At 38.2% G+C, this 22452-nt stretch overlaps 1 protein-coding gene across 1 annotated transcript in view; it reads right to left on the bottom strand.

Moving 5' to 3' along the window:
* The window catches only part of Atp13a5 (ATPase type 13A5), a 103743-nt gene extending 81962 nt beyond the window's left edge, over positions 1-21781 (bottom strand). Inside the window, exon 1 of the mRNA XM_005383208.2 lies at positions 21507-21781. Within this exon, the coding sequence (XP_005383265.1) occupies positions 21507-21569 (63 nt within the window). The 5' untranslated portion in view covers positions 21570-21781. The remainder of the gene's footprint in view (positions 1-21506) is intronic.
* Positions 21782-22452: the final 671 nt, after the last annotated feature.

The following is a 22452-nucleotide window of genomic DNA, read 5'->3' as shown; positions in this document are numbered from 1 at the left end:
GTTCAAGAAAGATAATAAATTTATGACTGATACAATTCTCATAATATCTAGCCTTATCCAGAGTTAGATTTGTTTTACAAACATGATAGTGAATGATTGAGAGTCTAAATAGAAGAACTGCTTACTAAAAGTGTTATACAAATTAAGAGATTACCCATGGACACAAAAGACTTTCAAAACACATATTTATTTACTGTGAGAGTAAGATGCTGCAATAGTTGTACTTTTTTGTAGTACACTTGACATATGATTTCAGGGGGGAAATAGATTTTGTTACTTAAAGACAATTTCTACTTTCTAACTTCTAAAAGGAAGACTGACAACATTATTTTATAAGTTTCAAAAATTAAGATTTTAGTATAGTTTGAAGCCCCTGAGAGATGTTGACTGTAGGAGTTGTCTTTTATGATATTATTTATTACTTTTCTTTTTTCTCACTCTGAACTCCCATGCCTAAATCACAGAACTGTAATATCATAGAAACAGATTTTTATTGCATTTCTATCACACTGTTGATGAGGAAACTTCTTGAATGTCATGCTAGTTTAGATCATGCTGTGTTACAGCAGAGCTCTTTGGAAAAGTTTTCATCATCAGGGCTTTGCTTTCATTAACTTTTCCTTATACCTCTATGGTAGATAAAGATTGTAATAACAGTTGTTGAAAGTAACCCTTAAGGGCTGGGGATTTAGCTCAGCAGCACAGCTCCTGCCTGGCAAGTGCAAGGTTGTGAGTTTGATTCCTGATACAGAAGAAAAACAAAAGCAAAACAAACAAAGAAAAAGAAAGTAACCCTTAAGTATGGTGGGAAGGTCAGAGGCTTAAAAACAGAAGCTGTAAGTTGGAGTCACTGCTTTGCTCTGTTTCAGCTATGTGACCTGCGGTGATAGAAACCACTAGAAAGTGGCTCTGAGCAGAATTTATATTAACCAATTGGCTTTTTATGTTTACCTGTAAGTCTGCTGAAGACCTAGGCCCTTTGTCTGGAGATCGCAGTCTGTAATGGCGGATGAAGCCTTGGCACCTCAAAGGATAAGACAAAGGCAGGGCTAAGGACACCTGGCTCCAAACTCATTTAGCTAAAGACTGTGATGCAGGCATCTCACTCCTGTGGTGACAGCCTTCCTGGAGATAATGTAGTTCTCCTCAATTAGCATAGTATATTACTTGGGAAAGTCTTTAAAGGGATTCCTAAGTCTTGCCCAGATTCCTGCATTTTCTTCAGCCTTCCCCTCCTTTGTTTGATAACATAAATATGGGCTGCCTAGAGAAGTTCTTCGTCTTAAACCCTAGAAAATCTCAAATTATGTGAGAGGGTTTTTTATCCTCTTAGAGCCCTGGAATCATTTCATTTGTCTCTTTTATTTAAGCCTTTGAAGTCCACTCATTTGGGAGATTGTGGACCTGATCGGTCTGCAATAACTAAGGGGTAATATTAGCTGATACTCAGGGAACTCATTTCACCTCTAAAGGGTCCCATCTTAATCTTCTACAAAAACAGCTAGAAATACATGTTGTACAGGTTAGTTGTGCTCAAAGAATGTCTGCTGAGGTGTACTGTAAAGTAATTACAGTCATGACAGTTCCTTTCCACCAGTACTCAACAATGTCACTAATCTGGGAAAAAATAGTCATTAAGCTCACCGATGCAGTCACTGTCTCGAGGTCACCCTTACAAATTTGAAATTTAATTCAGAAAGATTTGTTTACTGTGCTTTTAAGCATATTTTCAACTGTATCTTTCCCTTCTCTTCCTAAGTCCCTATGCTTCTATAAACCTTAATTTATTTGTGAATTAAAGTTTTATTAGACCCAAATAAAAGATATGCCAGTTCCCATACTATGTGATAAATATATATATTCTTTGACTATATATAAAGGGTTATTGCCAAAGCCCAAGTGTGTGCAAAATAAACAGAACTATTTGAAACTTTAATACAGCTTTGTGACTGAAATCAGTGTATTTGCACACTTTTTTTTCTGTGTATTTATGCACAACATGGCCTTGGTAATCATAATTCCAGTACCCCTTCAGTGCTATATAACTTAATTTTTTAAAAGAAGAATTCACAAGAATTCACTGGCAAGATAGCAATGAAATCATTGTAGGTTCATATTGCTAAAACCTGTTGAATTAGAGTAATTTATTAGGGAAAATAAGGCTACAGATGGTATCAAGAATTATGAAGATGCCTCTACCCCTTGCATCAATAATTCCTCATTGGGAAATACACTCCAATTAAATAACAGATAAAAGAAAAAGTGAGGACTACAAAACTTTCAGCGCAGCATTCTCTGTAATTGGGAGAATTAAAGGATAGCTAATAGCTTGGTAGGTTATAAAACACCAAAACAATGGACTGTGATAATGTGAAAACAAATGTATGATGTAAATGGAGAAACCTGGGGCATTCTATGATACAGTCTTCACTGAACAACAGCAAAAAAAAAAAAAAAACCAGACAGAATAAATGGAAACCAGAACAACATCATAAAAGTAACCCAACTATGTCGGTAATTACATGAAAGGTTAGTACTCTTAATACTGTGACTGAAAGCAAAGACTGTTAGCTTGGATAATAAAAGGCACACTACATGCTTTTTCCAGGAAGAAAATCAGAAGGTCAGCACATTAGATATTACCAAAGAAAAGGCAGGTAACATTCAGCATGGCTACATGATTGTTTCAAAAACTCTCAGCAAACTACAACTAGATGGAACTATCCTCAGCTCATACCATACTTACTGATGAAATACTGAGCATTTCTCCCTGAGGTTACAAACAAAGCACTAATATCCATCAGTGTAGGACTGGAAGTCTTCACCATTACAATCAGGCAAGAAAAAGAGAAGGAGATTTTAACAACTGTAAAATTCTATGCATAAATAACATGGTTATATATACTTAAGCATCCAAAAGAATGTTCAAGCAAATTATAACAATTAATAAGTGAACATATTAAGGTTGTTGGATACTATGTCAGTATAAAAAAAAATTTGCTTGTATATACTAGTAATGAGCAATTTGAAAATTAGTCTTTATAATAACATCAAACAAAAAGTAATTCTTATAATAATCTAACAAAATTATGGAAAACATTTAAACTGAAAACTATATATTATTGTTAAGACACAGTAAAGATATAAATAAGTGGAGAGTTACATTAAGTTTGGGAATTAGATAATAAACTTCTATATAAAAATCACCATGTTTGTGCTAATGAGTGAGCTGATTGTAAAATTGGTGTTTAAATGCAAAGGGCTTAGGATAGTCAAGACAACTCAAGTGAACAAATGTGGCAGACTTACACTAGCAGAGGAGAACACAGTAATTAGGAATTCAAGATATACAAAATATAGAGAAAAAGGCAACAAAACAAAACAGGCCAGAAAACATGATCACCTCTCTTACAGCAAAGCAACTACTGCAATAAGCAGGGAAAAGAGGCTTTGCTCAATAAATGCTGCCAAAGCAAAATGAAGAATTCCAAGAAAAAAATGAAGTTCCCCTCATTTACATGTTATATCACACACAAAAATTTGAGGTAGCACATACTTTTTCCATGTATACATCATCTGAAAGAAAATATAGGAGAACATTTTTCATGAATATCAAGAAGATAAATAGTTCTTTATTCTTTTTGGTTTGGGGGGGTGTGTTTTTTCTGGTACCAGGAACCGAACTCACGACCTTGTACTTGCCAGGCAGGTGCTGTGTAGCTAAGCTAAATCCCCAGCCCTGATAAATGGCTCTTAAACAGAAAACAAAAATGACAAAAATATGTTTAACTTCACTGAAATTAAAAACTTCTGTTCAAAACCTTTACAAAGAAGATACTATCTAGATATAAAGATGGAGATTACATATATATGGATAGATATATAGAGATGGGGATTATATATATTTATATATATTATATATATTTACATACCTGTATGCTGTGTCTATAGATTCAGATATATAGAGATGTGTGTATATGGATTTATATATACATCTATACATACAGAGTTATAGATGTATATATACAGATTTTAATATAAATATATAACTATAGATACAAACTTAAATATGGATATATGAGTGGGTGTATATGTAGATATATATGAAAGAGTTCATTTTTGAATTACATAAAATTCTGCTACAAATCAATTAAAAAATTAAAACACAATAAAACTGACAAAAGGCTTAAATAGGTACCTTATAAAAGAGGATTTCAAGATGAGTTTTGATATCCAAAAAGCTATTCATTATCATATCATTGAGAAAACAACAACAAAAAAATAAAACTGCAATATGTCACAGCTTAGAATAGCAATGTGAATCCTACAAAGAAATGAAGTTGGAATATTTACACAACCATGTTGGAAGACTTATTCTGAAGCTACACAATGTGACAATGACACAATGATACAATCAAAGAACACCCAAAAATATGATTTAATATATCAAAATATGATTTAATATATCATAAAATATGATTTTTATATATAGTAAAAATGTGCAGAAAATAGAATTCACATTATATATATGTGTGTGTATGTGTGTGTGTGTATATATATATATAATTTTAAACACACACACTATATATGTGTGTGTGTTTAAAGTTATATCGGCACATGATATAACTTGATTCTTCTTTTTCCCCATTCCTTTCCCCTCCCTTCCACCCCTCTTCCCTTCCTTATTTATAAAACTTTGTTTACATTGTATCCTTCTTTTCTCATTTTTTTTTCTTTTCCCTTCCTTTCCCCCACCCCCTCCCTCATTCCCCTTTCCTTTTGAACAGTTTCTTCCTGTTTCACAATATCTATTATATATTTTGGTCCTTATTTACACTTTCAGTTTATCACATCATAGGGACACTGTAATATTTACAAAGGTGTGTCCCACTTATTCCACTTAAGAATGTGGTCTCAAGGTGCAGCCATTTACCTAGAAATATTTCAAGTTTGTCCTTCTTCATGACTGAGAAGCACTCCACAGTATGAAAAAAAAACACATCTTTTTTATCCATTCATCAGTTAATGGGCATTTGAGTTTTTTCCAAGATTTAGCTATAACAAATTGTGCTGCCATAAACATGGGTGCACATATATCACTGTAGTATGATGCTTTTAATTCTTTTGGAAAATTACCAAGAAGGAGAATAGCTGGGTCCTAGTTTTTTTTTGAAGAATCTTCACACTGATTTCTATAGTGGTTGTACAGTCTACACTCCCACCAAAAGTGGAGAAGTATTCTTTTTTCTCCACATCCATACCAGCATTTGTTATTGATTGATTTCTAGATAATAGCCATTCTTTCTGGGGTAAGATGGAATCTCACTACTGTTTTAATTTGAATCTCTTGAATTAACAGTGATGTTGAACATCTTTTCATAAATTTAGTTAGTGTTTGTACTTCTTTATTTGAGAAGTTTGTACTCACCTCAGATATCTATTTTTGTATTGGGTCTTTAAACTCGGGGAGTCCGATTTTTTTCAATTCTTTATGTGTTCTAGATGTTAGACTTTTGTTTGAGGAACAAATGGATGAAATTTTTTCCACTCAATGGGTTGACTTTTCACTCTGTTGATGATTTCTTTTGCTGTAAAATAGCCTTTCAATAAGATGAAATCCTTGTTGTTGATTCTTTGTAGTATTTCTCATGCAATCAGGGTTTTGTTCATGAAGTCTTTGCCTACACTTACGTCTCCAAGAGTTCTACTTATTCCTCTTTCAGCAGATTTGTGTTTCTGTTTTAATATTTAGATCTTTGACCCATTTTGATTTTAATTTAGTGCATGGTGAAAGATATGGGTTTAGTTTTAGTCTTTGGCACATGGAAAGCAAGTTTTTCCAGCACCGTTTGTTACAGCAGCTATCTTTCTTCCAATGAATGTGTCTGGCCCATTTGTCAAAGATAGAATAGAAAAAAAAAAAGAAAGAAAAAGAAAAACAGAAATAGTGGCTGTTGGGGCTGGGGATTTAGCTCAGCGGCAAAAGTGTCTGCCTGGCACGCACAAGGTCGTGAGTTCAGTTCCCGGTACCAGAGAAAAACCAAAAAAAAAAAAAAAATAGTGACTGTGTGTGTTTTGAATTGTTTCTGCATCTTCTTATCTGTTCCATTGATCCTCAGGTCTGGTTTTTGGTAGGGTTTGGGGTTTTTGTTTTGTTTGTTTGTTTGTTCCTTTACTTTTTGTCAGTACCATGTTGTTTTTTATCACTGCAGTTTGTAGTATAATTTCAAGTCAGGAATTGTGATGCACCCTGCCTTGCCTTTGTTGTCCAGAATTGTTTTTGCTATTCTAGGTCTCTTCTAGTTCCAAATGTATTGTAGGAATGTTTTCTCTAGTTCTGTGAAGTATCCTAATGGTATTTTGATTGAGAATGCATTAAATCTGTATAACATTTTTGGGAGTATGGCTATTTTTACTATGCTGGTTCTTCCTACCCAAGGGCAAGGGATATCTTTCCATCTTCTAATACCTCTTTAATCTCCTTTTTTCAGTGTACTGTAGTTTTGAGTGTAGAATTCTTTTATTTCTTTTATTAGATTGATTTCTACATATTTCACTTTTCCTCATTCTATTGTGAAAGGTGTTATTTTTTAAATTTCTTTCTCAGTGAGTTTGTTATTTGTATACAGGACCGCTATTGCATAAATTTCTGCTCTGCTCTTTGTAATTCCCTCCTTTGTATGAGCTTTGGGCTTCACTTCTTTCTCTAGAAATTTAAGGTTCAACATTTGATTGTTTACTTGAGCTTGTTCTGTTTGCTGATATGAGAATTCACCTCTATCAATTTCCCTCTTAGGACTGCTTTCACCGAGTCCCAAACTTCCAGTAGGTTAAATTGGCATTATCATTTAAATGTAGATACTATTTCATCTCTTTTTTTATTTCATCTGTGACCCATTGGTTGTTTAGGAGGGTGTTATTTAATTTACATGCTTCTATGTAGTTTTTGTGCTTTTTTGCCATTGATATCCAATTTTATTGCACTATGGTCTGATAATATGAATGGAATAATTTCAATTCTTTTGCATTTACTTAAGCATGTTCTATGGGCTAGTATGTAGTCTATTTTGGAAAATGTCCCATGTGCATTCTTCTCCCTGAGAAGAATGTGTATTATGATGTTGAGGAGTGTAACCCTCTGTAGATATCTACCAAGTCCATATGTTCACTAGTTTCGTTCAGTTCTGATATTTCTTTTTTGATTTTTTAGTCTAGTTGATATATCTATTTGTGACAGTAAAGTATTAAAGTCCCCCATTACAATTGTGTCAGTGCTATTTGATTTTTCATTTCCATTAATATTTGTTTTATATAGTTGGATGCAACAGTATTTGGTGCCTATATACTCATGATTGTTATCTCTTCTTCTTGGAGTTTTCCTTAATAAATATGTAGTGACCTTCTTTATCTCTTTTGATCAGTCTTAGTTTGAAGTTCACATTGTCTGCAAATACAATAGCTACCCCTGAATTTTTCTGGATTACTGTTACATGGAGTGTAATTTTTCATCCTTTTATTTTCAAATAAAAGAAATTTTAAAAAGAAATTCTATGAATTTCTTTTTTAATTAAATGTGTTTCTTGTATGCAGTATATTGTTAGATTTTGTTTCTTGATCAATTCTCCACTCTCATCCTTTTGATTGGTGAATAGGGACCACTTACATTGATGATTATAACTGATATATAATGGCTTATCCCTATTGTATGATTTTCTTAATGCTGATTCCCTGCCTTTCCCCTCTATATATTGCTTGCCTTGCCTGGTGGTTTCTTTCTACTGGTGTTCTTGGGATTATCATCTTTATTATCTCTTTCTACAATATTCACTGGGAATGTGGCTCAGTGGTACAGTGCCTGCTTGGCAAGTGCAAGGTCCTGGGTTCCATTTCCAGTACCAAAAAATAAAATAAAATATCCTTCAGAAATGTTCTTCAGTCATTCTTTGTCATGGAAGTATCCTATTTCTCCATTGATTTTGAAAGATACTTTTGCAGTGTATATCAGTCTGGGTTGGAGGTTATTTTACAGCACCTGAAATACTTCACTCCAAGCTGCCCTTGACTTAAGGGTTTGTGTTAAGAAGTCTCATGTGATTCAGATGGGTTTTCCATTGTAAGTGATTTGTTTCTTTCCCTCTAGCTGCTTATAATATTCTATTCTTGTGCTAAATTTCTGGAATCTTGATTATTATACACTTTGGTGTAGATTTATTTTTGTAATGCCTAATTGGATTTCTATATGCCTCACTTATTGCATGTCAAATTCTTTTTCCATGTTTGAGAAGGTTTCTGCCATTATTACTGTGACCAGGTTTTTTTAAGGCATTTATGCCATCTTAGCTTTCTCTTTGACTTCAATCAATCTTATATTGTTCTTTGCATCACCTTGCAGCTGTTGGATGATTTTTTTCATTGTCCCTTGCTATTTTTAAGATATCTTCCTTTTCTTGGTCATTAATCACAGTTCTGTCTTCTACATCTGATATTCTCTCCTTGCCTTCATTCAATCAGTTTCATATGCTTTTAGTGGCGTCTTTAATCTCCTGGATATCTGTTTGACTCTGTTTCATAGATTGTATTTCTTTTTTATGTTGGCCATTCATGGTTTCCATCATTTTCCTAAGCTCCTTTGTTTTTTGTTTTTTGTTGTTTTTTGGTTGTTTTTTTGTGTGGTTTTTTTGTTTTGTGTTTTTTTTGTTGTTTTTTGGTTGTTTTTTTGTGTGGTTTTTTTTTTTTTTTTTTTTTTTTCAAACTCAGGTCCTTGCACTTGCCAGGCAGGCACTTAAGCCACTGAGCTATAGTCCCAACCCTCCTTTGTTATTTTATGTGTCTACTTTAGACTCATTGATCAAGTCCTTCATTATGATTGTCATTTCTCTTTTTATCTGAGAGCTTGTTTTCTGTATATCTTCATTTATCTGGGTTTTGTTTTCTTTTTTGCTTCTTTTTTTTTTTATTACTTTTGGTGCTATCATTTCAGAAAATGCATGTGGGTGGCTTCTGATTTCCTCTACCGTTTTGTTCCCTAGACTTGTCCTGGGTGGGGTGGAAGTCTATGTTGCATTTTGCTTCTGTATCTTGTCATTTTTCTATTTTTTTATTTTGTGTGTGTGTGTATTGATGCTTATAAATTTATTATAGTAGATAGTATTATCACTAGTATCAAGGTTTCCCTTAGAAGTCTGTTCATCAGAGATGTTAGGTAGTTCTTGGCCTATGTGCCTGCTTCAAGATCCTACCTTCTCAATGTATTAGGGATAAGATGTTGCTAAATATTTGGTACTGAACTATGGTGATGGTTATGAACCCAGACTTTCACACTGTTATACAAGAAAGAACAATTGATTACGACAGGTATAACAACCCAGCTCAAGAAATAGTTAACAATAACAATAGCATCAGCCTAGAGACTGAAAAACTGTGGTAACTATTAATTTAGTACTTTTAACCATATGGACAAGATGTACAGTTATATAACAAGTTCCAACATAAATCTTGAACTTTTATGCAGTTTCCCTTTACTTGAGTGACTTTACTTTTTGATGGGCAAATTTAAGAAAGTTAGGGAACAAAACAGAGAGATAAATGAAGAGAAATATAGTAGAAAAATGGTTAGAGGACAAAGGATAATCACTCAGGCTTTGGAAAACTAAAGAAGAGGACAGGAGAGAAAGAATGAAGGAGAAAGAAAAACATTATTAAGTGAAGCAGAAAGACTAGAGACAATGTCCAGTCACATGAAAATATAAAATCAAGAGAGACAGTTGAAGAAAGAAAGAAGACAAATAGAACAGAACAAAAATAAGGGAAAAACCTAAACAACCTAAAAAAAACAACAGACAGGAAATGGAAAATGAAACAAACAATTTGTTTGGTGTCCATGGTTCTGTGGTAGTGCCAAAGTCAAGGCCCAAAACTGCAAAGTAAACCAATGAAGTCTGCAGTGGGATTAGTGCCGGATACAAGGCTGATCTTAGCCTCAAGGTGGAGGCTGGGACCAGAGTCTTCAGCCAGTAACTTTATGTATGTCCTTTGGTGGACACTCCTTGCCCTGTGTCTCTGGGTCACTATCCCAGCTGCTGCAGTACCCTCAGGCAGGGACAGCCTGGGGCTTCCCCTGTCCCTTATACAATTGACTCTTCCCACTCCTTGCATGGCCTCCTCTGTTCTATCCCCTCTGGCAAGTCTCTATCCTGTCAGCCTGTTATGGTTGATACATTGTGTCAACTTGGGGAATTTAGAGGTTTGGCTAAGTGACTCAGCAGTTCTGCCTCTTTGGGTGAAAAGGACACGCCCTTACCCTTCTGGGATGTTGTTTATTGTGTTAATTTGAGAAGTTTAGAAGGTTAACTATGCAACTCAGAAGGGGTCCAGGGTGCTTACTTTGTATTCATCCTGAGCCTGTGCAAGAGGCAGGCATGCAGAGGGTGTGGGTGCGGAGAACCACTCCCACCTCCCCAGAGCGGGTAGACTGCATAAAAAAAGGAATTGAGGAAGGACTGGCTGCTGGTTCTTCAGAGGAGCTCCGGTCTTCGCCTTCAGCTCGGTCGTCTCCTGGCTTCTGGTGCAGACTGTTGGGCTTCCGTCTGGGACTCTTCAGCCTTCTGGTGTTGGCTCTCCGGCCTTCATCGTATATTCTTCAGCATTCTGTCGCAGACCTATCATCCTTTTGATACGGACTTGCAAGGACACTGCAGCGAGCTCCAGGCCCGGGGCTGGGCTCTTCAATCTCCAGCGTGCAGACACCCTCTGCACGCTTCCTCATCCAACTCTGTAGCTGACCATTGTAAGCCAAACTTGTAATTCCTTGTACATTTGTTTATCTTGTATTATATCTGTTCCTCTAGTAAACCCTGACCAAGACACAGCCACAGGCTGAAGAGTGGGAGTGAGGATTGTGTCACTGCCACGTCTCCCCTAAGTCTCCTCTCCAGCTGGCTGAGTGTCAGCCTCCCAAGGCTAGATACCACATGTCTGCATCCCTCTCTCAAGCCACTGGTGGCAGGGCAGGAAGGGTTATGCACCACCTCCACTACAGTCCCTAACCTTATTGCCAGGGGTTCCAGTTAGCTGCTAAGGTACAAGACAAAACAAAACAAAACAAAAATGCTGGCAGCCCATCAGGGAGGGAGGGAGCAGTTTCCAGGTTCACTTGCCCCTCTGTGTGCTGGCGAAATTTGCTGCTGGGCTGCAGCATCTTCTGTGTGGAGGAAGGCAAAAGAGGCAGGAGGCCTTATATCCCAAGTCTATCTTATGTGGCTTGAGTTATCCACACTTTTACAGCCCATCAGTTTCTTAGAGGCTCCCCAGTATGGCAATTCTTGCTCAGCACACTGGTGACAGTGCCACTGGCAGCCCTGTGGGCTGGTATACCATTTTATAAAGTTTTATATCTACATCTGGTTTGATCTACTAGTCTCGTCTTTCAGATTAATTTTGGCATCAGAATGTATGTGCCTCCCTTTCTTCCAATTGCCTGTGTTTTTAGTTGATTTTCTCTCTGTAGCTCAAACGTGACTCCTCCTCTATTCAGCCTCACTGAATCTACGCATATTTTTGATGGAAATGTAAATGGGTATAAGTATATCGCAAAACTACTACAGCAATAAATACCTTCTCTACTCCATTCTTAGATTCTTAGACAGGATAAATGAATGCAAATATCCCCCCAAAGATTTAAACTAGAATATTTAGGTTAACTGTATTCATAAAAGCCCCAAACTAGAAACAATCCAAAAGTCTATCAACAGGAGAAAAACAAATACATTTTGGATTTTTGTATGATGGTACACTACAAAGCAATCTTTTGAAAAAGAAGAACACAATGAACCTCTGATGTGTACACCCACATGAACAATTTTCCAGCATTAATACTGAGTAAATTAACTTCCAAAAAGCAGTACATACAAGTTCAAAATGAGTAGAACTGATTGATAATGGAAGTCACTGAACCGTACCCTTAAAATTACTGCACTTGTTGACATTGCTTTATTTTATATGTTAATAAAGTAAAAGAGAAACCCAGTGAGATGAGTTTGTCTACAAGATACTTTGTTCCATGCAGATGAAAGGGACTTTAATTGTCTTAATAGGGATCAATCAGGAACCAAAAATTACAGTAAAATTCAGAAGCTAATAAAAAAAATAGTAAAAGAGATCCAGAGGAAATGAGAAGTTTAGTGATACTGGAACACTGTAGTTCACCCCCATCCTGGTGTGAACAATTACTAAGAGCTGATTTTCATAGAAGTGGAGGTAAAATCATATTCCTAATAAAGAGCTTACCAAGATAAGTATAGAGGCTTTTGTGAACGATACTTCCATGCTAGTGACACCTTTTTTGTCTATTACAATGAAAGAAAGAGGAGAGGCAAAGAACCTTCCTGAAAGGTGTGGTACCTCAAAGAAAGAGGAATAGAAGCAATGTTATTGCTTTTTTGATAATTTGGCTTCATCATCCTTGGTAAAACTTTCTAAATCATATCTGTTTCCCCCAAGAAATGTGGCTGGGTATGGGACTTGAGATTTTGGTTAAGGAATTACTGCTTTATCTGATTTTCTTTTAATCAAATACTCTCAATGGGTTCATCAATGTTTTCTTATTAGAGTTTATCACAGTATGTTTCATGTTGACCAGTTAATTACAAGTGTAATTTAATTTTTTAGAGGTTATTCTTTTAACCCAGCTTGAATCACTTAGATTCCTCCTAAATATTTGTAAACCCCCAGTGAAATTCACTGAGAAATGTAGGACAGTAGAGTGACATTTCATGTCACCAGAGGAAAATAAGAAGAACCCAGAGTTGTATAAATGTAAAGATAGAGGGACCAGAATGAGAGGATCAGAATGCCAAGTCCACCTATTATTCATACGACCTCAGGATTTCATTTCTCTAAGCTTTAGTTTCCGCCTCTGTACTTGGGAGAAAATTAATAGCACACACTAGACAAGTAGTTGTACAGATCAGAGGAGAGGGGCGAGGTGTTGAGCAAAGGGAAGCTGTCATTGTAAACAGCTGTTCTGATAAGTTTCCGTCAAAGGGGAAGAGAGGTGACAGTTTCAGTTCTCAGATTCAATACCTTGGGGCGAAGTTGGTAATAGAAGCAGGCTGTGTTCCATCAGGCCAGGAGCCCAGCTTTGCCACCTATTACTGGGGCTGAAGAACACAGAGATGTCACACAGATTTGATTTGCTTTCTCTCCAAGCAATGTTTTCCTTCCCCCTGCTTTTTTTCTTGTGACTTTTTTGTCTGTATTCCAGGTTCCAGGAGTAGCACCACAGCCCTAATCATTTTTTTTTTCTAAGTCCAGGATACAGAGAGAAAGAAACATGATGAGAAGAAGCAATGAGGTTATCACCTAATATCACAACTTAGAGCCAAGGTCTCTTTCCAGGTCTGACCCCACAGGCTCTGTTCTTTGTACCCTGCCATTACCCTCCAGAGCCTCTCTGCCCCTTGTTCCATCCATTACCAACTATGAGTTAAATTTGCTTAACTCACGGAGAAACTAGGGCTGGTTACACAAAACAACAGAAGTAAGTTGGGGTAGTATTTAAAAGTTGGGGCCATGACATTAAACAAGAAAGCACCACTTAAGCAGATATATGACTTGGGATGACGCACTTTACTCTCTGGATACTTTGATTTCCTCCTCCAGCAATGGAAATAACAATAACTATCTTTTAAGGTCATTGTGAGAAACTAGTAAGATAATCCATAGGAAGCATTTTAAAGGCTCAGGAGGTGTTAAGAGTTAATACTGCCTTGGGTAATACACAACTCAACAAAATTTCAGTAAATTAAAATGGATAATCCCATCAGATTCATTGTGAAATGATTTGACCACAGGCAGTATGCAGAATGAAATGTTGTTTCTAAAACTGACTGATCTGATGGCTAAAATGGAGGTTTTGCTGTCCCACAAGAGCACAAGTTGTCAAAATTGAAATCAAGTAGAGCCCCAAAAGGAATCTGCTCACTTTTATAGTATGTGAAACTGGAGAGAAGGGATTTAAGATAAATGTGAATTCAAAGGTTAGCTAAATGTGGTAGCTGTATACATGAGTGTGTACGCATGCACACACACACATGCACACACGCACACTACAACACAGTAGGAAAGCAGTATAATAGCATGCCTATGCAATGTGATCTTACATATGTTACTTAATTGAGCCTCAGTTTCCATGATTACAAAATGAGTATTTGAGTGATCGCCTCACAGGAATTAAATGGAAACATACATAAATTATCCTATAAAAAGCATGTTTTAAAATAATTTCCCTTTATTTTCTTAGTAGCTCCTATACCTGCCATCAGGTGTAGAACTAAGTTTGGTTAAATCCTTCAGAAAAGGAGAGTTATAGAATGAGTCTTCATTTAAATATTTTTCTCAGAAACTTTCTGGTGGATCCTCCTAGTCTTGTGGAAATGGTCCCCTTGGTATCCTTCCCTGCTACTGAGTTTTCAGTATTTACTCAAGACTGGTCTTGTGGAGGTTTTTACATTTTTTTAAAAAATCTTTTTATGCTTGCATTCACTGTTTATGAGTCTAACCATCTGAAATGTTTGTTGCTTACCCAACACCACAGGTATAGTAGTGTATGATTCATATCCTTCAGAATGGATATCTCAGTTTAGAGTCCATGGGATTTTAACTTACACAGTCCAAGATTTCTACGGTGTAAAGATAGAATTTTACTTATCCAACCATGACATAATAAAAAATAACTCTAGGTACCCAAATAACTGCCTTCTGTAAATGTAAATGCCAGTTTTATTCTGTTTGTATTTCCTTTGCTGTAATTTGTTAGGCTGTTCCATGGTAAGAATGTTTCAACAGCCTTAGAACAAGTAAACATTTGCTAACTTGTTAACTGTTCAGATTTTTAGTCACTTGAGTCATGACCAAGGAGATCATATCTTTGTGTCCTTCTGTGAGGCTACAATTCATTGTGTTCTATAATTTTTTAAGCAACAATCACAGTGTCCAGTTTCTATTTATTATAAACAATGCACCCTTTGTTTCTTCTGTCTGGACATGCCAAACAGCATTCTTTTATGTGTTAGATGGGAGGACCGTCTTCCAACCCTGCCCTCTTCTCTTTACCTCCACCAGTGCACTGAGGATTTTCTCTTTAATGTGAGGATAATATTGTCCCTGGTTAACATATCATGATATTCTGGTCATTATTGCTTAACCCTCTATACTGGTTTGACTGTAGCTACTAATTATCACTAAATACCAAGCATTGTTAGTCATGGTCTCACATAATGTGCCCACATGATATGCTTGGAATTGAAGCCATGGAATGCCCTGTACAAGGACAAGATCTCTTCAGTTACTTTGACTTATGTTTATGTTCAACAATCAGAGAAAATCTTTCTCGAGTACTTACTTAGATGTCAATGAATCTTCACAATAACTATGAACTAGGCCATATTATTTATTAAAATAAGTACTGTTAGTGATATTTATCAATTACTATTATTTGTAACTCAAAGAAACTGAATCTTGAAGATGTTCAAAATATTTATTGAATAGTTCAACCTATAAGATTTTCCCCTTGTGCTTTCCTTCTGGAATAGAAAGACGCCCTCACTCTCCAGCAGTGTGAATCAAAACCTAGTACTGAAGAAGAGAACAAATTCTCACTCGTGGTCATAGACATTCTTGTAACATTGAGCTGTACTACATCAGAAGAGCTAACAGGTGGTCTTCTTATGAGTTAAAGTGTAGTAAAAGTGCTTGTTTGGTGAGGCAAGCAGGGAGAGAATAGTTGATATGGAAAAGTAAATGTGATGCCTCACCTGATTAGTAGGGTCAGTTTCTGGAAGCAGAATTTGCCCATATCAAGGGCATGGGACAATAAGCCACACACTGTTAAAGATTGTCTGTAGAATAAGAATATCACTGATCTAAAGGAGCCTCAGATCATTTGGTTCAAATTCCCTGCCAGGAAGAAATAGCTGTAAACTGTTCTTGGCAGATTTACCTCTATTGTCCATTGAAACAGGTTTTGCAAAACTTCGCAAGGTTACACACTCTTGCCGGTCAGCTGTGATGGTGCACCGGTTTGCTGTCTACAGAGCAAGCTTAGCAGTTGAAAACAAAGCGAATTTGTTATCTCACAGTTCCCACAGGCTGAGTCCAGTTAGTTGGGTCCTCAACAGAGCATTTCCCAGGACTGAAATGAAGGTGTCACCTAGGCTGGGTTCTTCTTGTAGCTCAGTAATGTCTTAAGTTCAGGTGGCTGCTGGCAGGATTTAGTTCCTGGTATCTTCAGACCATGGCCTGTATTTCTTGTGGCCTGACAGCTGGAAGCTACTATCGGTTCTTAAAGAATACTTACAGTGCCCTCCACCTTCAAAAGAAAACTTCTCTTGCAGCGAATCTTTCTCATGCTTTCAATTTCTCTAGGCTCCAGGAAAGAACCAAGCTTGTTAATGTGCTCACCTGATTAGGTCGGGCCCAGCAAGCCTCCCTTTTAAGGACCTTAGCAGAGTACAGTGTTGATAATGCCTGTAAAATCCCTTTCACTTTATAATGTAGCATAATCATAGGAGCCACAGCTTATCATATTTATATGTTCTTCCCACGTGCAACTAGAGGAGATTACACAAGGGCAAAGGCCACTGGGAGAGTGTCCTCCTAAGATTCTTGCACCACAGATGTTAGGAAATTAAACCAGGATGGAGTCTACCAACCTCCATTTCATTCTCCACATCATCCACTCAACTACTGGAAGATCACCACCATACTGTGATTGTTATTTTGGGAACTCCTACCAGTTTCTTTTAAATACTGCAGTTTTGGTTTGTGATAGAGATATCGCTCCACATACACTAGTTCTAGCAGAACTATTTTTATTTCTTCTGTTAAAAAATACTTCTATCAAGACATTCCAGGACTAATTATTTGGAGCAACAACTGGCTGACTACTAAAATATAGTCATAATCAAGTCAAGCACTTCAATCACTATGTCATGCACACATCCTAAGCCCAAGTCACTTATACTCTCACTCTGTACCTTGATAATAATGTAAAACAACAGCTCAACAGTGGAACTTGTTGTATCACATATTGACAGTTTCTTTCCCAAAATCTAGCTTAGAAAAGGTTTTAAATATTAATTCTGTCAACTGTATTGCTGTCTCTGTCTCACAGCTAGGTGTCAGTTGTAGATTGATAAGCTTGCCTTCATCCAAGTTGTTAATATAAATGTTGACAGGACAGAGGCAATAGGGCTGGTTATTCACTTTCAATTTTCACCTGTTCACATTAATCCCTCATTGTTTGGGGAGTGAGCAGGGGGAAATGTCTTCTCATGGAGGGTAAGGAATATACGACATTATGTGATTTAATCTAAGCACTCAAAGTGCCCAATTTTTCAAATCAAGCCTTCACATATTATTTTACTGTGGAATGATAGAACTCCAGCAATTATCATCCTCCAAGTTTTAATCAGAGAAATTGGAAATATGCTCAACATCACATTTACCTAATGTGCATATGTCTGGGTTTTTCAATTTGCACATCATAAATGCAAGGCAAATGAACTTCTTTTTATAGTACTTTCTTTATTTTGTACATGCTCCTCCCAAAACTTGTGAGTCAGGAGGGTGACTAGCATTATTTTCAGGCAAGCAGCTAGGTGCAGAAGGTTCCCACCACTATGTGGCTGGCAGCAGAGCTCAGCCCAGCCGCACATCCACTGTCTCAGAGTTCAGAGCTCCTCCACAGTTTTGCAGAAGGAAATGAGAATGAGACCAAATGCCCTCCTAGCAGTTAGGAATCGCTCTCATTTGGGCTGCTCTCACTTGGAATTTTCACATCTAGGCAGGGGGTATCCATTTGGACCAGTCACTCAGACACAGTGGTCGGGCTTTGTGACTAATGAGGGTAGAGGCTTCCCTCAGGGTTCACTGAGGGAAGGCAAACACCCTCTGCAAAAAAGAAATGCTGAGTGCATATGGTCAGGGAGGAACCTGGAGTGGAGGCTGCCTAGAACAGTGCACCTCCAGGTGTGCCCAGCTGCGAAGAGACAGAATGATATCCACCCCCAGGAGGGTAACGGTGTGAAATACTACTGTTATTCATTGGAACATCCCATCCTTTCCTATGAGGTTCAGTGGAGTCAGGAGGGATCTGTGCATGCCTCCTTGTACAGATACACTTCTACACGTACATGCATAACACACACAGGAAGGAGTTCATAGGCCCATAAGTGTGGGAAATGTAGACCATACTAAGAACTGCGATGTACCTGAGACCCTAAGCAGCCCTGTTGTTTCTGCCTACATTTTTCCCCGTGTATTTCTCAGACCTAAGTGACAGGGAGGAAAAAAAACAAAACCTTTCTAGAAAACCAAAAGAAACCTTTCTAAAAAACCTCTTGACACCTTTCACAGGAGACATTTTTAGAAAAGCTATATCTGTTTATTTAATTCTCATCACAGTGCCCAGTAGTACTGAGTATTACCAATGCACCTGCCTGGAAACTCAGGCAGGGGGACTGGCCTCACCGAACTGGACACCAGCCCAGATCAGCCACAGCCATTCCATGCCCTTTCCGGGCTTCGGCTCTGGGTTCTACAGGCCTCGTGAAGGGGCTGTCTGTCCTCTGAGGCCCTCAAGAGGAGATGAGAAAAGCTGTCTGCAAAAGAAAGGGGCAAGCTTTTGGGTAGAGAGGAAAAGGAGAAAGAGTCAACCAGGCATTGCGGATTCATCCCAGCCCTCTATGAGGCTGAGGCAGGAAGATTGCAAGTTCCAGTCCCACCTGTGCAACTTAGCAAAACCACGTCATAAAATAAAAAATTTAAAAATGGGCAGGAGATGTAGCTGGTGCAAAAATCCTAGGTTCAATGCCTAGTACTGAAAATGTTTTTAAAAAGATAAAAGAAAAAAAAAGACTCTCAGAGTTAGACAAAGTGGGAAAGGTGGGCTTGGGTGGAGTAGGTTGAAAAGAAAATCGAGGTCTGTAAAGCGGAGGTGTCCATCGCCCAGGCTGTCCTGCAGGTGGAAAGAAACAGTGCTGGGCAAACCCCACCAAGTGTCCAGGGCAGGAACATTAGCTGCCCGCCCGCCCCCGCAGGAGTTAGGGCCTGAGAACAGGAGACAGGGGCGGTGCTTGAGTTCCACTCTAGAAACTAAGACGAAGCTTCATATCGGTACTGAGCGCAGCAAAACAACCCGAGACTGCCCTTGAATAACTCATGGGCCTTCCCCGTGCGCCTAGCTTTTTCCTGGGTGTTTGACTGAAGGAATTATTTGCTCCAAAGTGTCTGCTTCTCACCTGAGATGGTCTCACACCTTCCCAAATGACTGCTGCTTTAAAACGATGAATGCAAGTAGAAGTCAGGTTGGGCGGAGGAGAATCCCTTTCGGGGAAGGAGGAGCTTCAAGAGCCGCAGACTGGCAGCTGCCAGGCGAGGACTGTGTCATGACCGGGTTTACTTTGACTTATTCATTGTTTTTAAAAATTCAGTTCTAAAATCCACAACTGGACTATTTCCTGTGAAAACCCAAACGATTGGCTTCCCTTCAAAATGCTGTAGATCTGACCACCCTGCGCTGCTGGCTTGCAGGAGAGCTCTTGGCTTCCCTGGAGCTGAGTCCCAGCTTCCTCTTCATTCAGCCTGTGCACTGAGGTCCTTCGTTCCCACGGACCCACCTGACCCTTTGGGTTACCTAATCGGCTGGAGTAGGATTTGCCTCTATGCTGTCTGCCCAAGAGTAAGGTTTGTGAAAGAGAAATCGGCAGCCAGCTCCACTCCCCAGAGTTCCCTGAGCCTGAGGGCAGTGTGGTGAGATCCCAAATAGAGTGGTTTGTTTTGGTGGATGTCTCTGGAAGTGTCTGATCATTCACAGAAAAGTAGGAATGAAGAAGGAAGAATCCTGGGACGCTGCCTCCCTCCCTGAGCCTGGGGGAGTAAAACACAGAGGTACAGTCTCACGATACCGCATCTAGTTAGTGAAGAGGAAAGATCAGCGTAAGATTTTCCTGAACACCTACCTGCATGTTCAAAATACATCGGACCTGGCACAGAGTCACTCAGCAATGAACACAGGTAAATAGATTTTTTTTAATGCCTTTAGTCTAAAACTTGTAAAGCGTTGTACCAGCACAGAGCTCAGCATGGCATCGTAGTGTGAAAGTATGGACCACATTTGTAATGTTAAATCCAGCAGCCACATTAAAGAAGTAAAAATAAGCAGGTGGAATTAATTTTCGTAGTTGATTCTACTCAACACAGCCTATCTAAAATAATGGCATTTCAACATGTAAGCAATATGAAAACCATTCATAGGACAGTTTTCATTTTTTACAAAGTTCTACAGAATCTGATAAGTATTTGACACATAGAGCATATTTCCATTTGGACCTTCTACTTTTCCAGTACTCAAAAACTGCAGGAGGCCAGGGACTGCCTTATTGGACCGCACAGCTATAGATGTAATCTACATTACATCACGTTGTTTTTCTTAAATTAACTGAGGACACTAGGTGGTGAGAGCAGGTGTGGATTTCCCACAGCACTCATAGGCAGACTGGGAGGCCAGACAGGAGACGGAAACAGATACCCTTCTGATGTGAGAACCATGTCCTCTAGGCTCTATTTGGCCCCCTGCAGCCCTCTGTTGCTTCCCATCTCCTTCTCTCATTGCCTAACTGGGAGCCCTGTTGCAGTGTGCAGCCTGGCATGTAAAGGGTCAAGGAGTAGCTGGATTCCCAGCCTGTCCTTTGCAGGCTCATGACCTGCAGCAAGTTACTTAATCTCCCTGGTCTCAGATTTCTTTTCTATCAAATACAATTAGCTCCTTCATACTGAGGCCTGAGGATTAAATCATAAATGCAAACTCCTAGGCACCAAATAGACACTGTAAGAGTTTTCAATTTTTAATGATTATTTTTTGAGATTTATATATGTTTGCAAGAAGTGGCAGCAGAAAAAAAAAAAATCAAAGATGTGAGAAGTTCTTTTTAATATGTGCTAAAATCCCAGGCTGTGCATTATTTCTTCAGCACTTGGTGTTCACAATTTCTCTTGGTCTTAGTGAAAAGTATGACCCCAGCCAAAGCATGTGAGCTCAGGTTATGCAGGCACAGCAAAAGAATAGTCAGACAAGAAAGCATTTCCATTTGCACCAGTTGCATGGTGAAATTACATGTCCAATTGCACTGTGACCTAGACAATGAGACACATCCGGATGAGCACCATGTGACAGTGTACTCTGACGGACTCTGCAAATGTCTAGGAAGCATCACCTGGACCACCAGCTATGGGGATGGCAAGAGCTCTACCACTCAGAGAACACAATGTCCTCAGCACCTGTAGATTCCCCCTCAGTATGATTGTGCCTTGCAGCTCTCACAAAGCCCTACCAGGCTTCACCTTTTCCACGTCCCAGGATAGCATCACCAGAGCTGACGTCTGTCCTCTCATTTACCTGAGTGTGTACCACAGCTCCCAGACTTGGGGAAAATGAAAAGGACACTCACCAGCTCATTCTCTTCTCCTTGGTTGAGTAAAGCCCGATGCTCCTTCTGACTGTTCCCCTCCATCTACAGCAGTCCGGTTAGGGTCCCTCCTGGCCAGCTCCTTGGGGGAAATGTTAAAAGCACCTGTACGTCTTTGAACCAGTCGCTACTTGTCACTGCTGTTCTCAGGTGCTTATAAAATCTGTTGGCACACACCTTGCTTGTTAGACCCACAATGGAAAGAGAGGAAATCCTCTCCTCAGCCACAGGATTGGTCTGTTAATCTATCCGTTTAATGTGTGTTTTTCTTCCTTGTGTTTATTTACTAAGCTAGATGTGAGTGCCTCCAGATTTAAGGAGTGACGGATGCAAGTTATTGAGCTAGAAAAATAAACAATTTCACATGCTGTCCATAAATATCTCAGCCAATGAATGGGAATGGCTACTTTGCTAAAAACCTGAGAAAGAAAGGATCAACCAATGAGTGATAAGTAAAACCTCTATCAAATTAAAAAAAAAAAATGAGCCCCATAATAGTATTGGCAAAGAGAACTGATGGAAGGAAGGTTGGCTCATGACGGAGAATCAGGAATCTTTCTGGAATCAGAAAACCAAGATTTCTAATCCTTGCATGACTGACAACCTTGAAAAAAAATCACTTAAAATCTGAATTTCAGGTTTCTAGTATGTGAAATGTCAATAATAATTATAAGGTTAATAGCAGGATATAAGATGATATTTATAAAAGGCCAACTGTAACCTCTATGGCATTCAATAAGAGATAAATAATCATCATCATGATTAACACTAATCAAGAAAAGAGATCTTTTTAAAAGTAAAAATAATAATAAATTCATTTCTTTTCCTGTCCCTTTACAGTTTCCTTTTACAGTTTGCAAAAAGTTTCCAAATAAATGAAATATATGGAGGAAGAAGGATATGGAAAGGACATAGGCCAAATTTCCAG

Source organism: Chinchilla lanigera, unplaced genomic scaffold, assembly GCF_000276665.1.
Source record: "Chinchilla lanigera isolate Chin_1 unplaced genomic scaffold, ChiLan1.0 scaffold00019, whole genome shotgun sequence".
In the NCBI taxonomy this organism is placed as follows: domain Eukaryota; kingdom Metazoa; phylum Chordata; class Mammalia; order Rodentia; family Chinchillidae; genus Chinchilla; species Chinchilla lanigera.
This window is presented reverse-complemented; position numbering and strand designations above follow the sequence as displayed.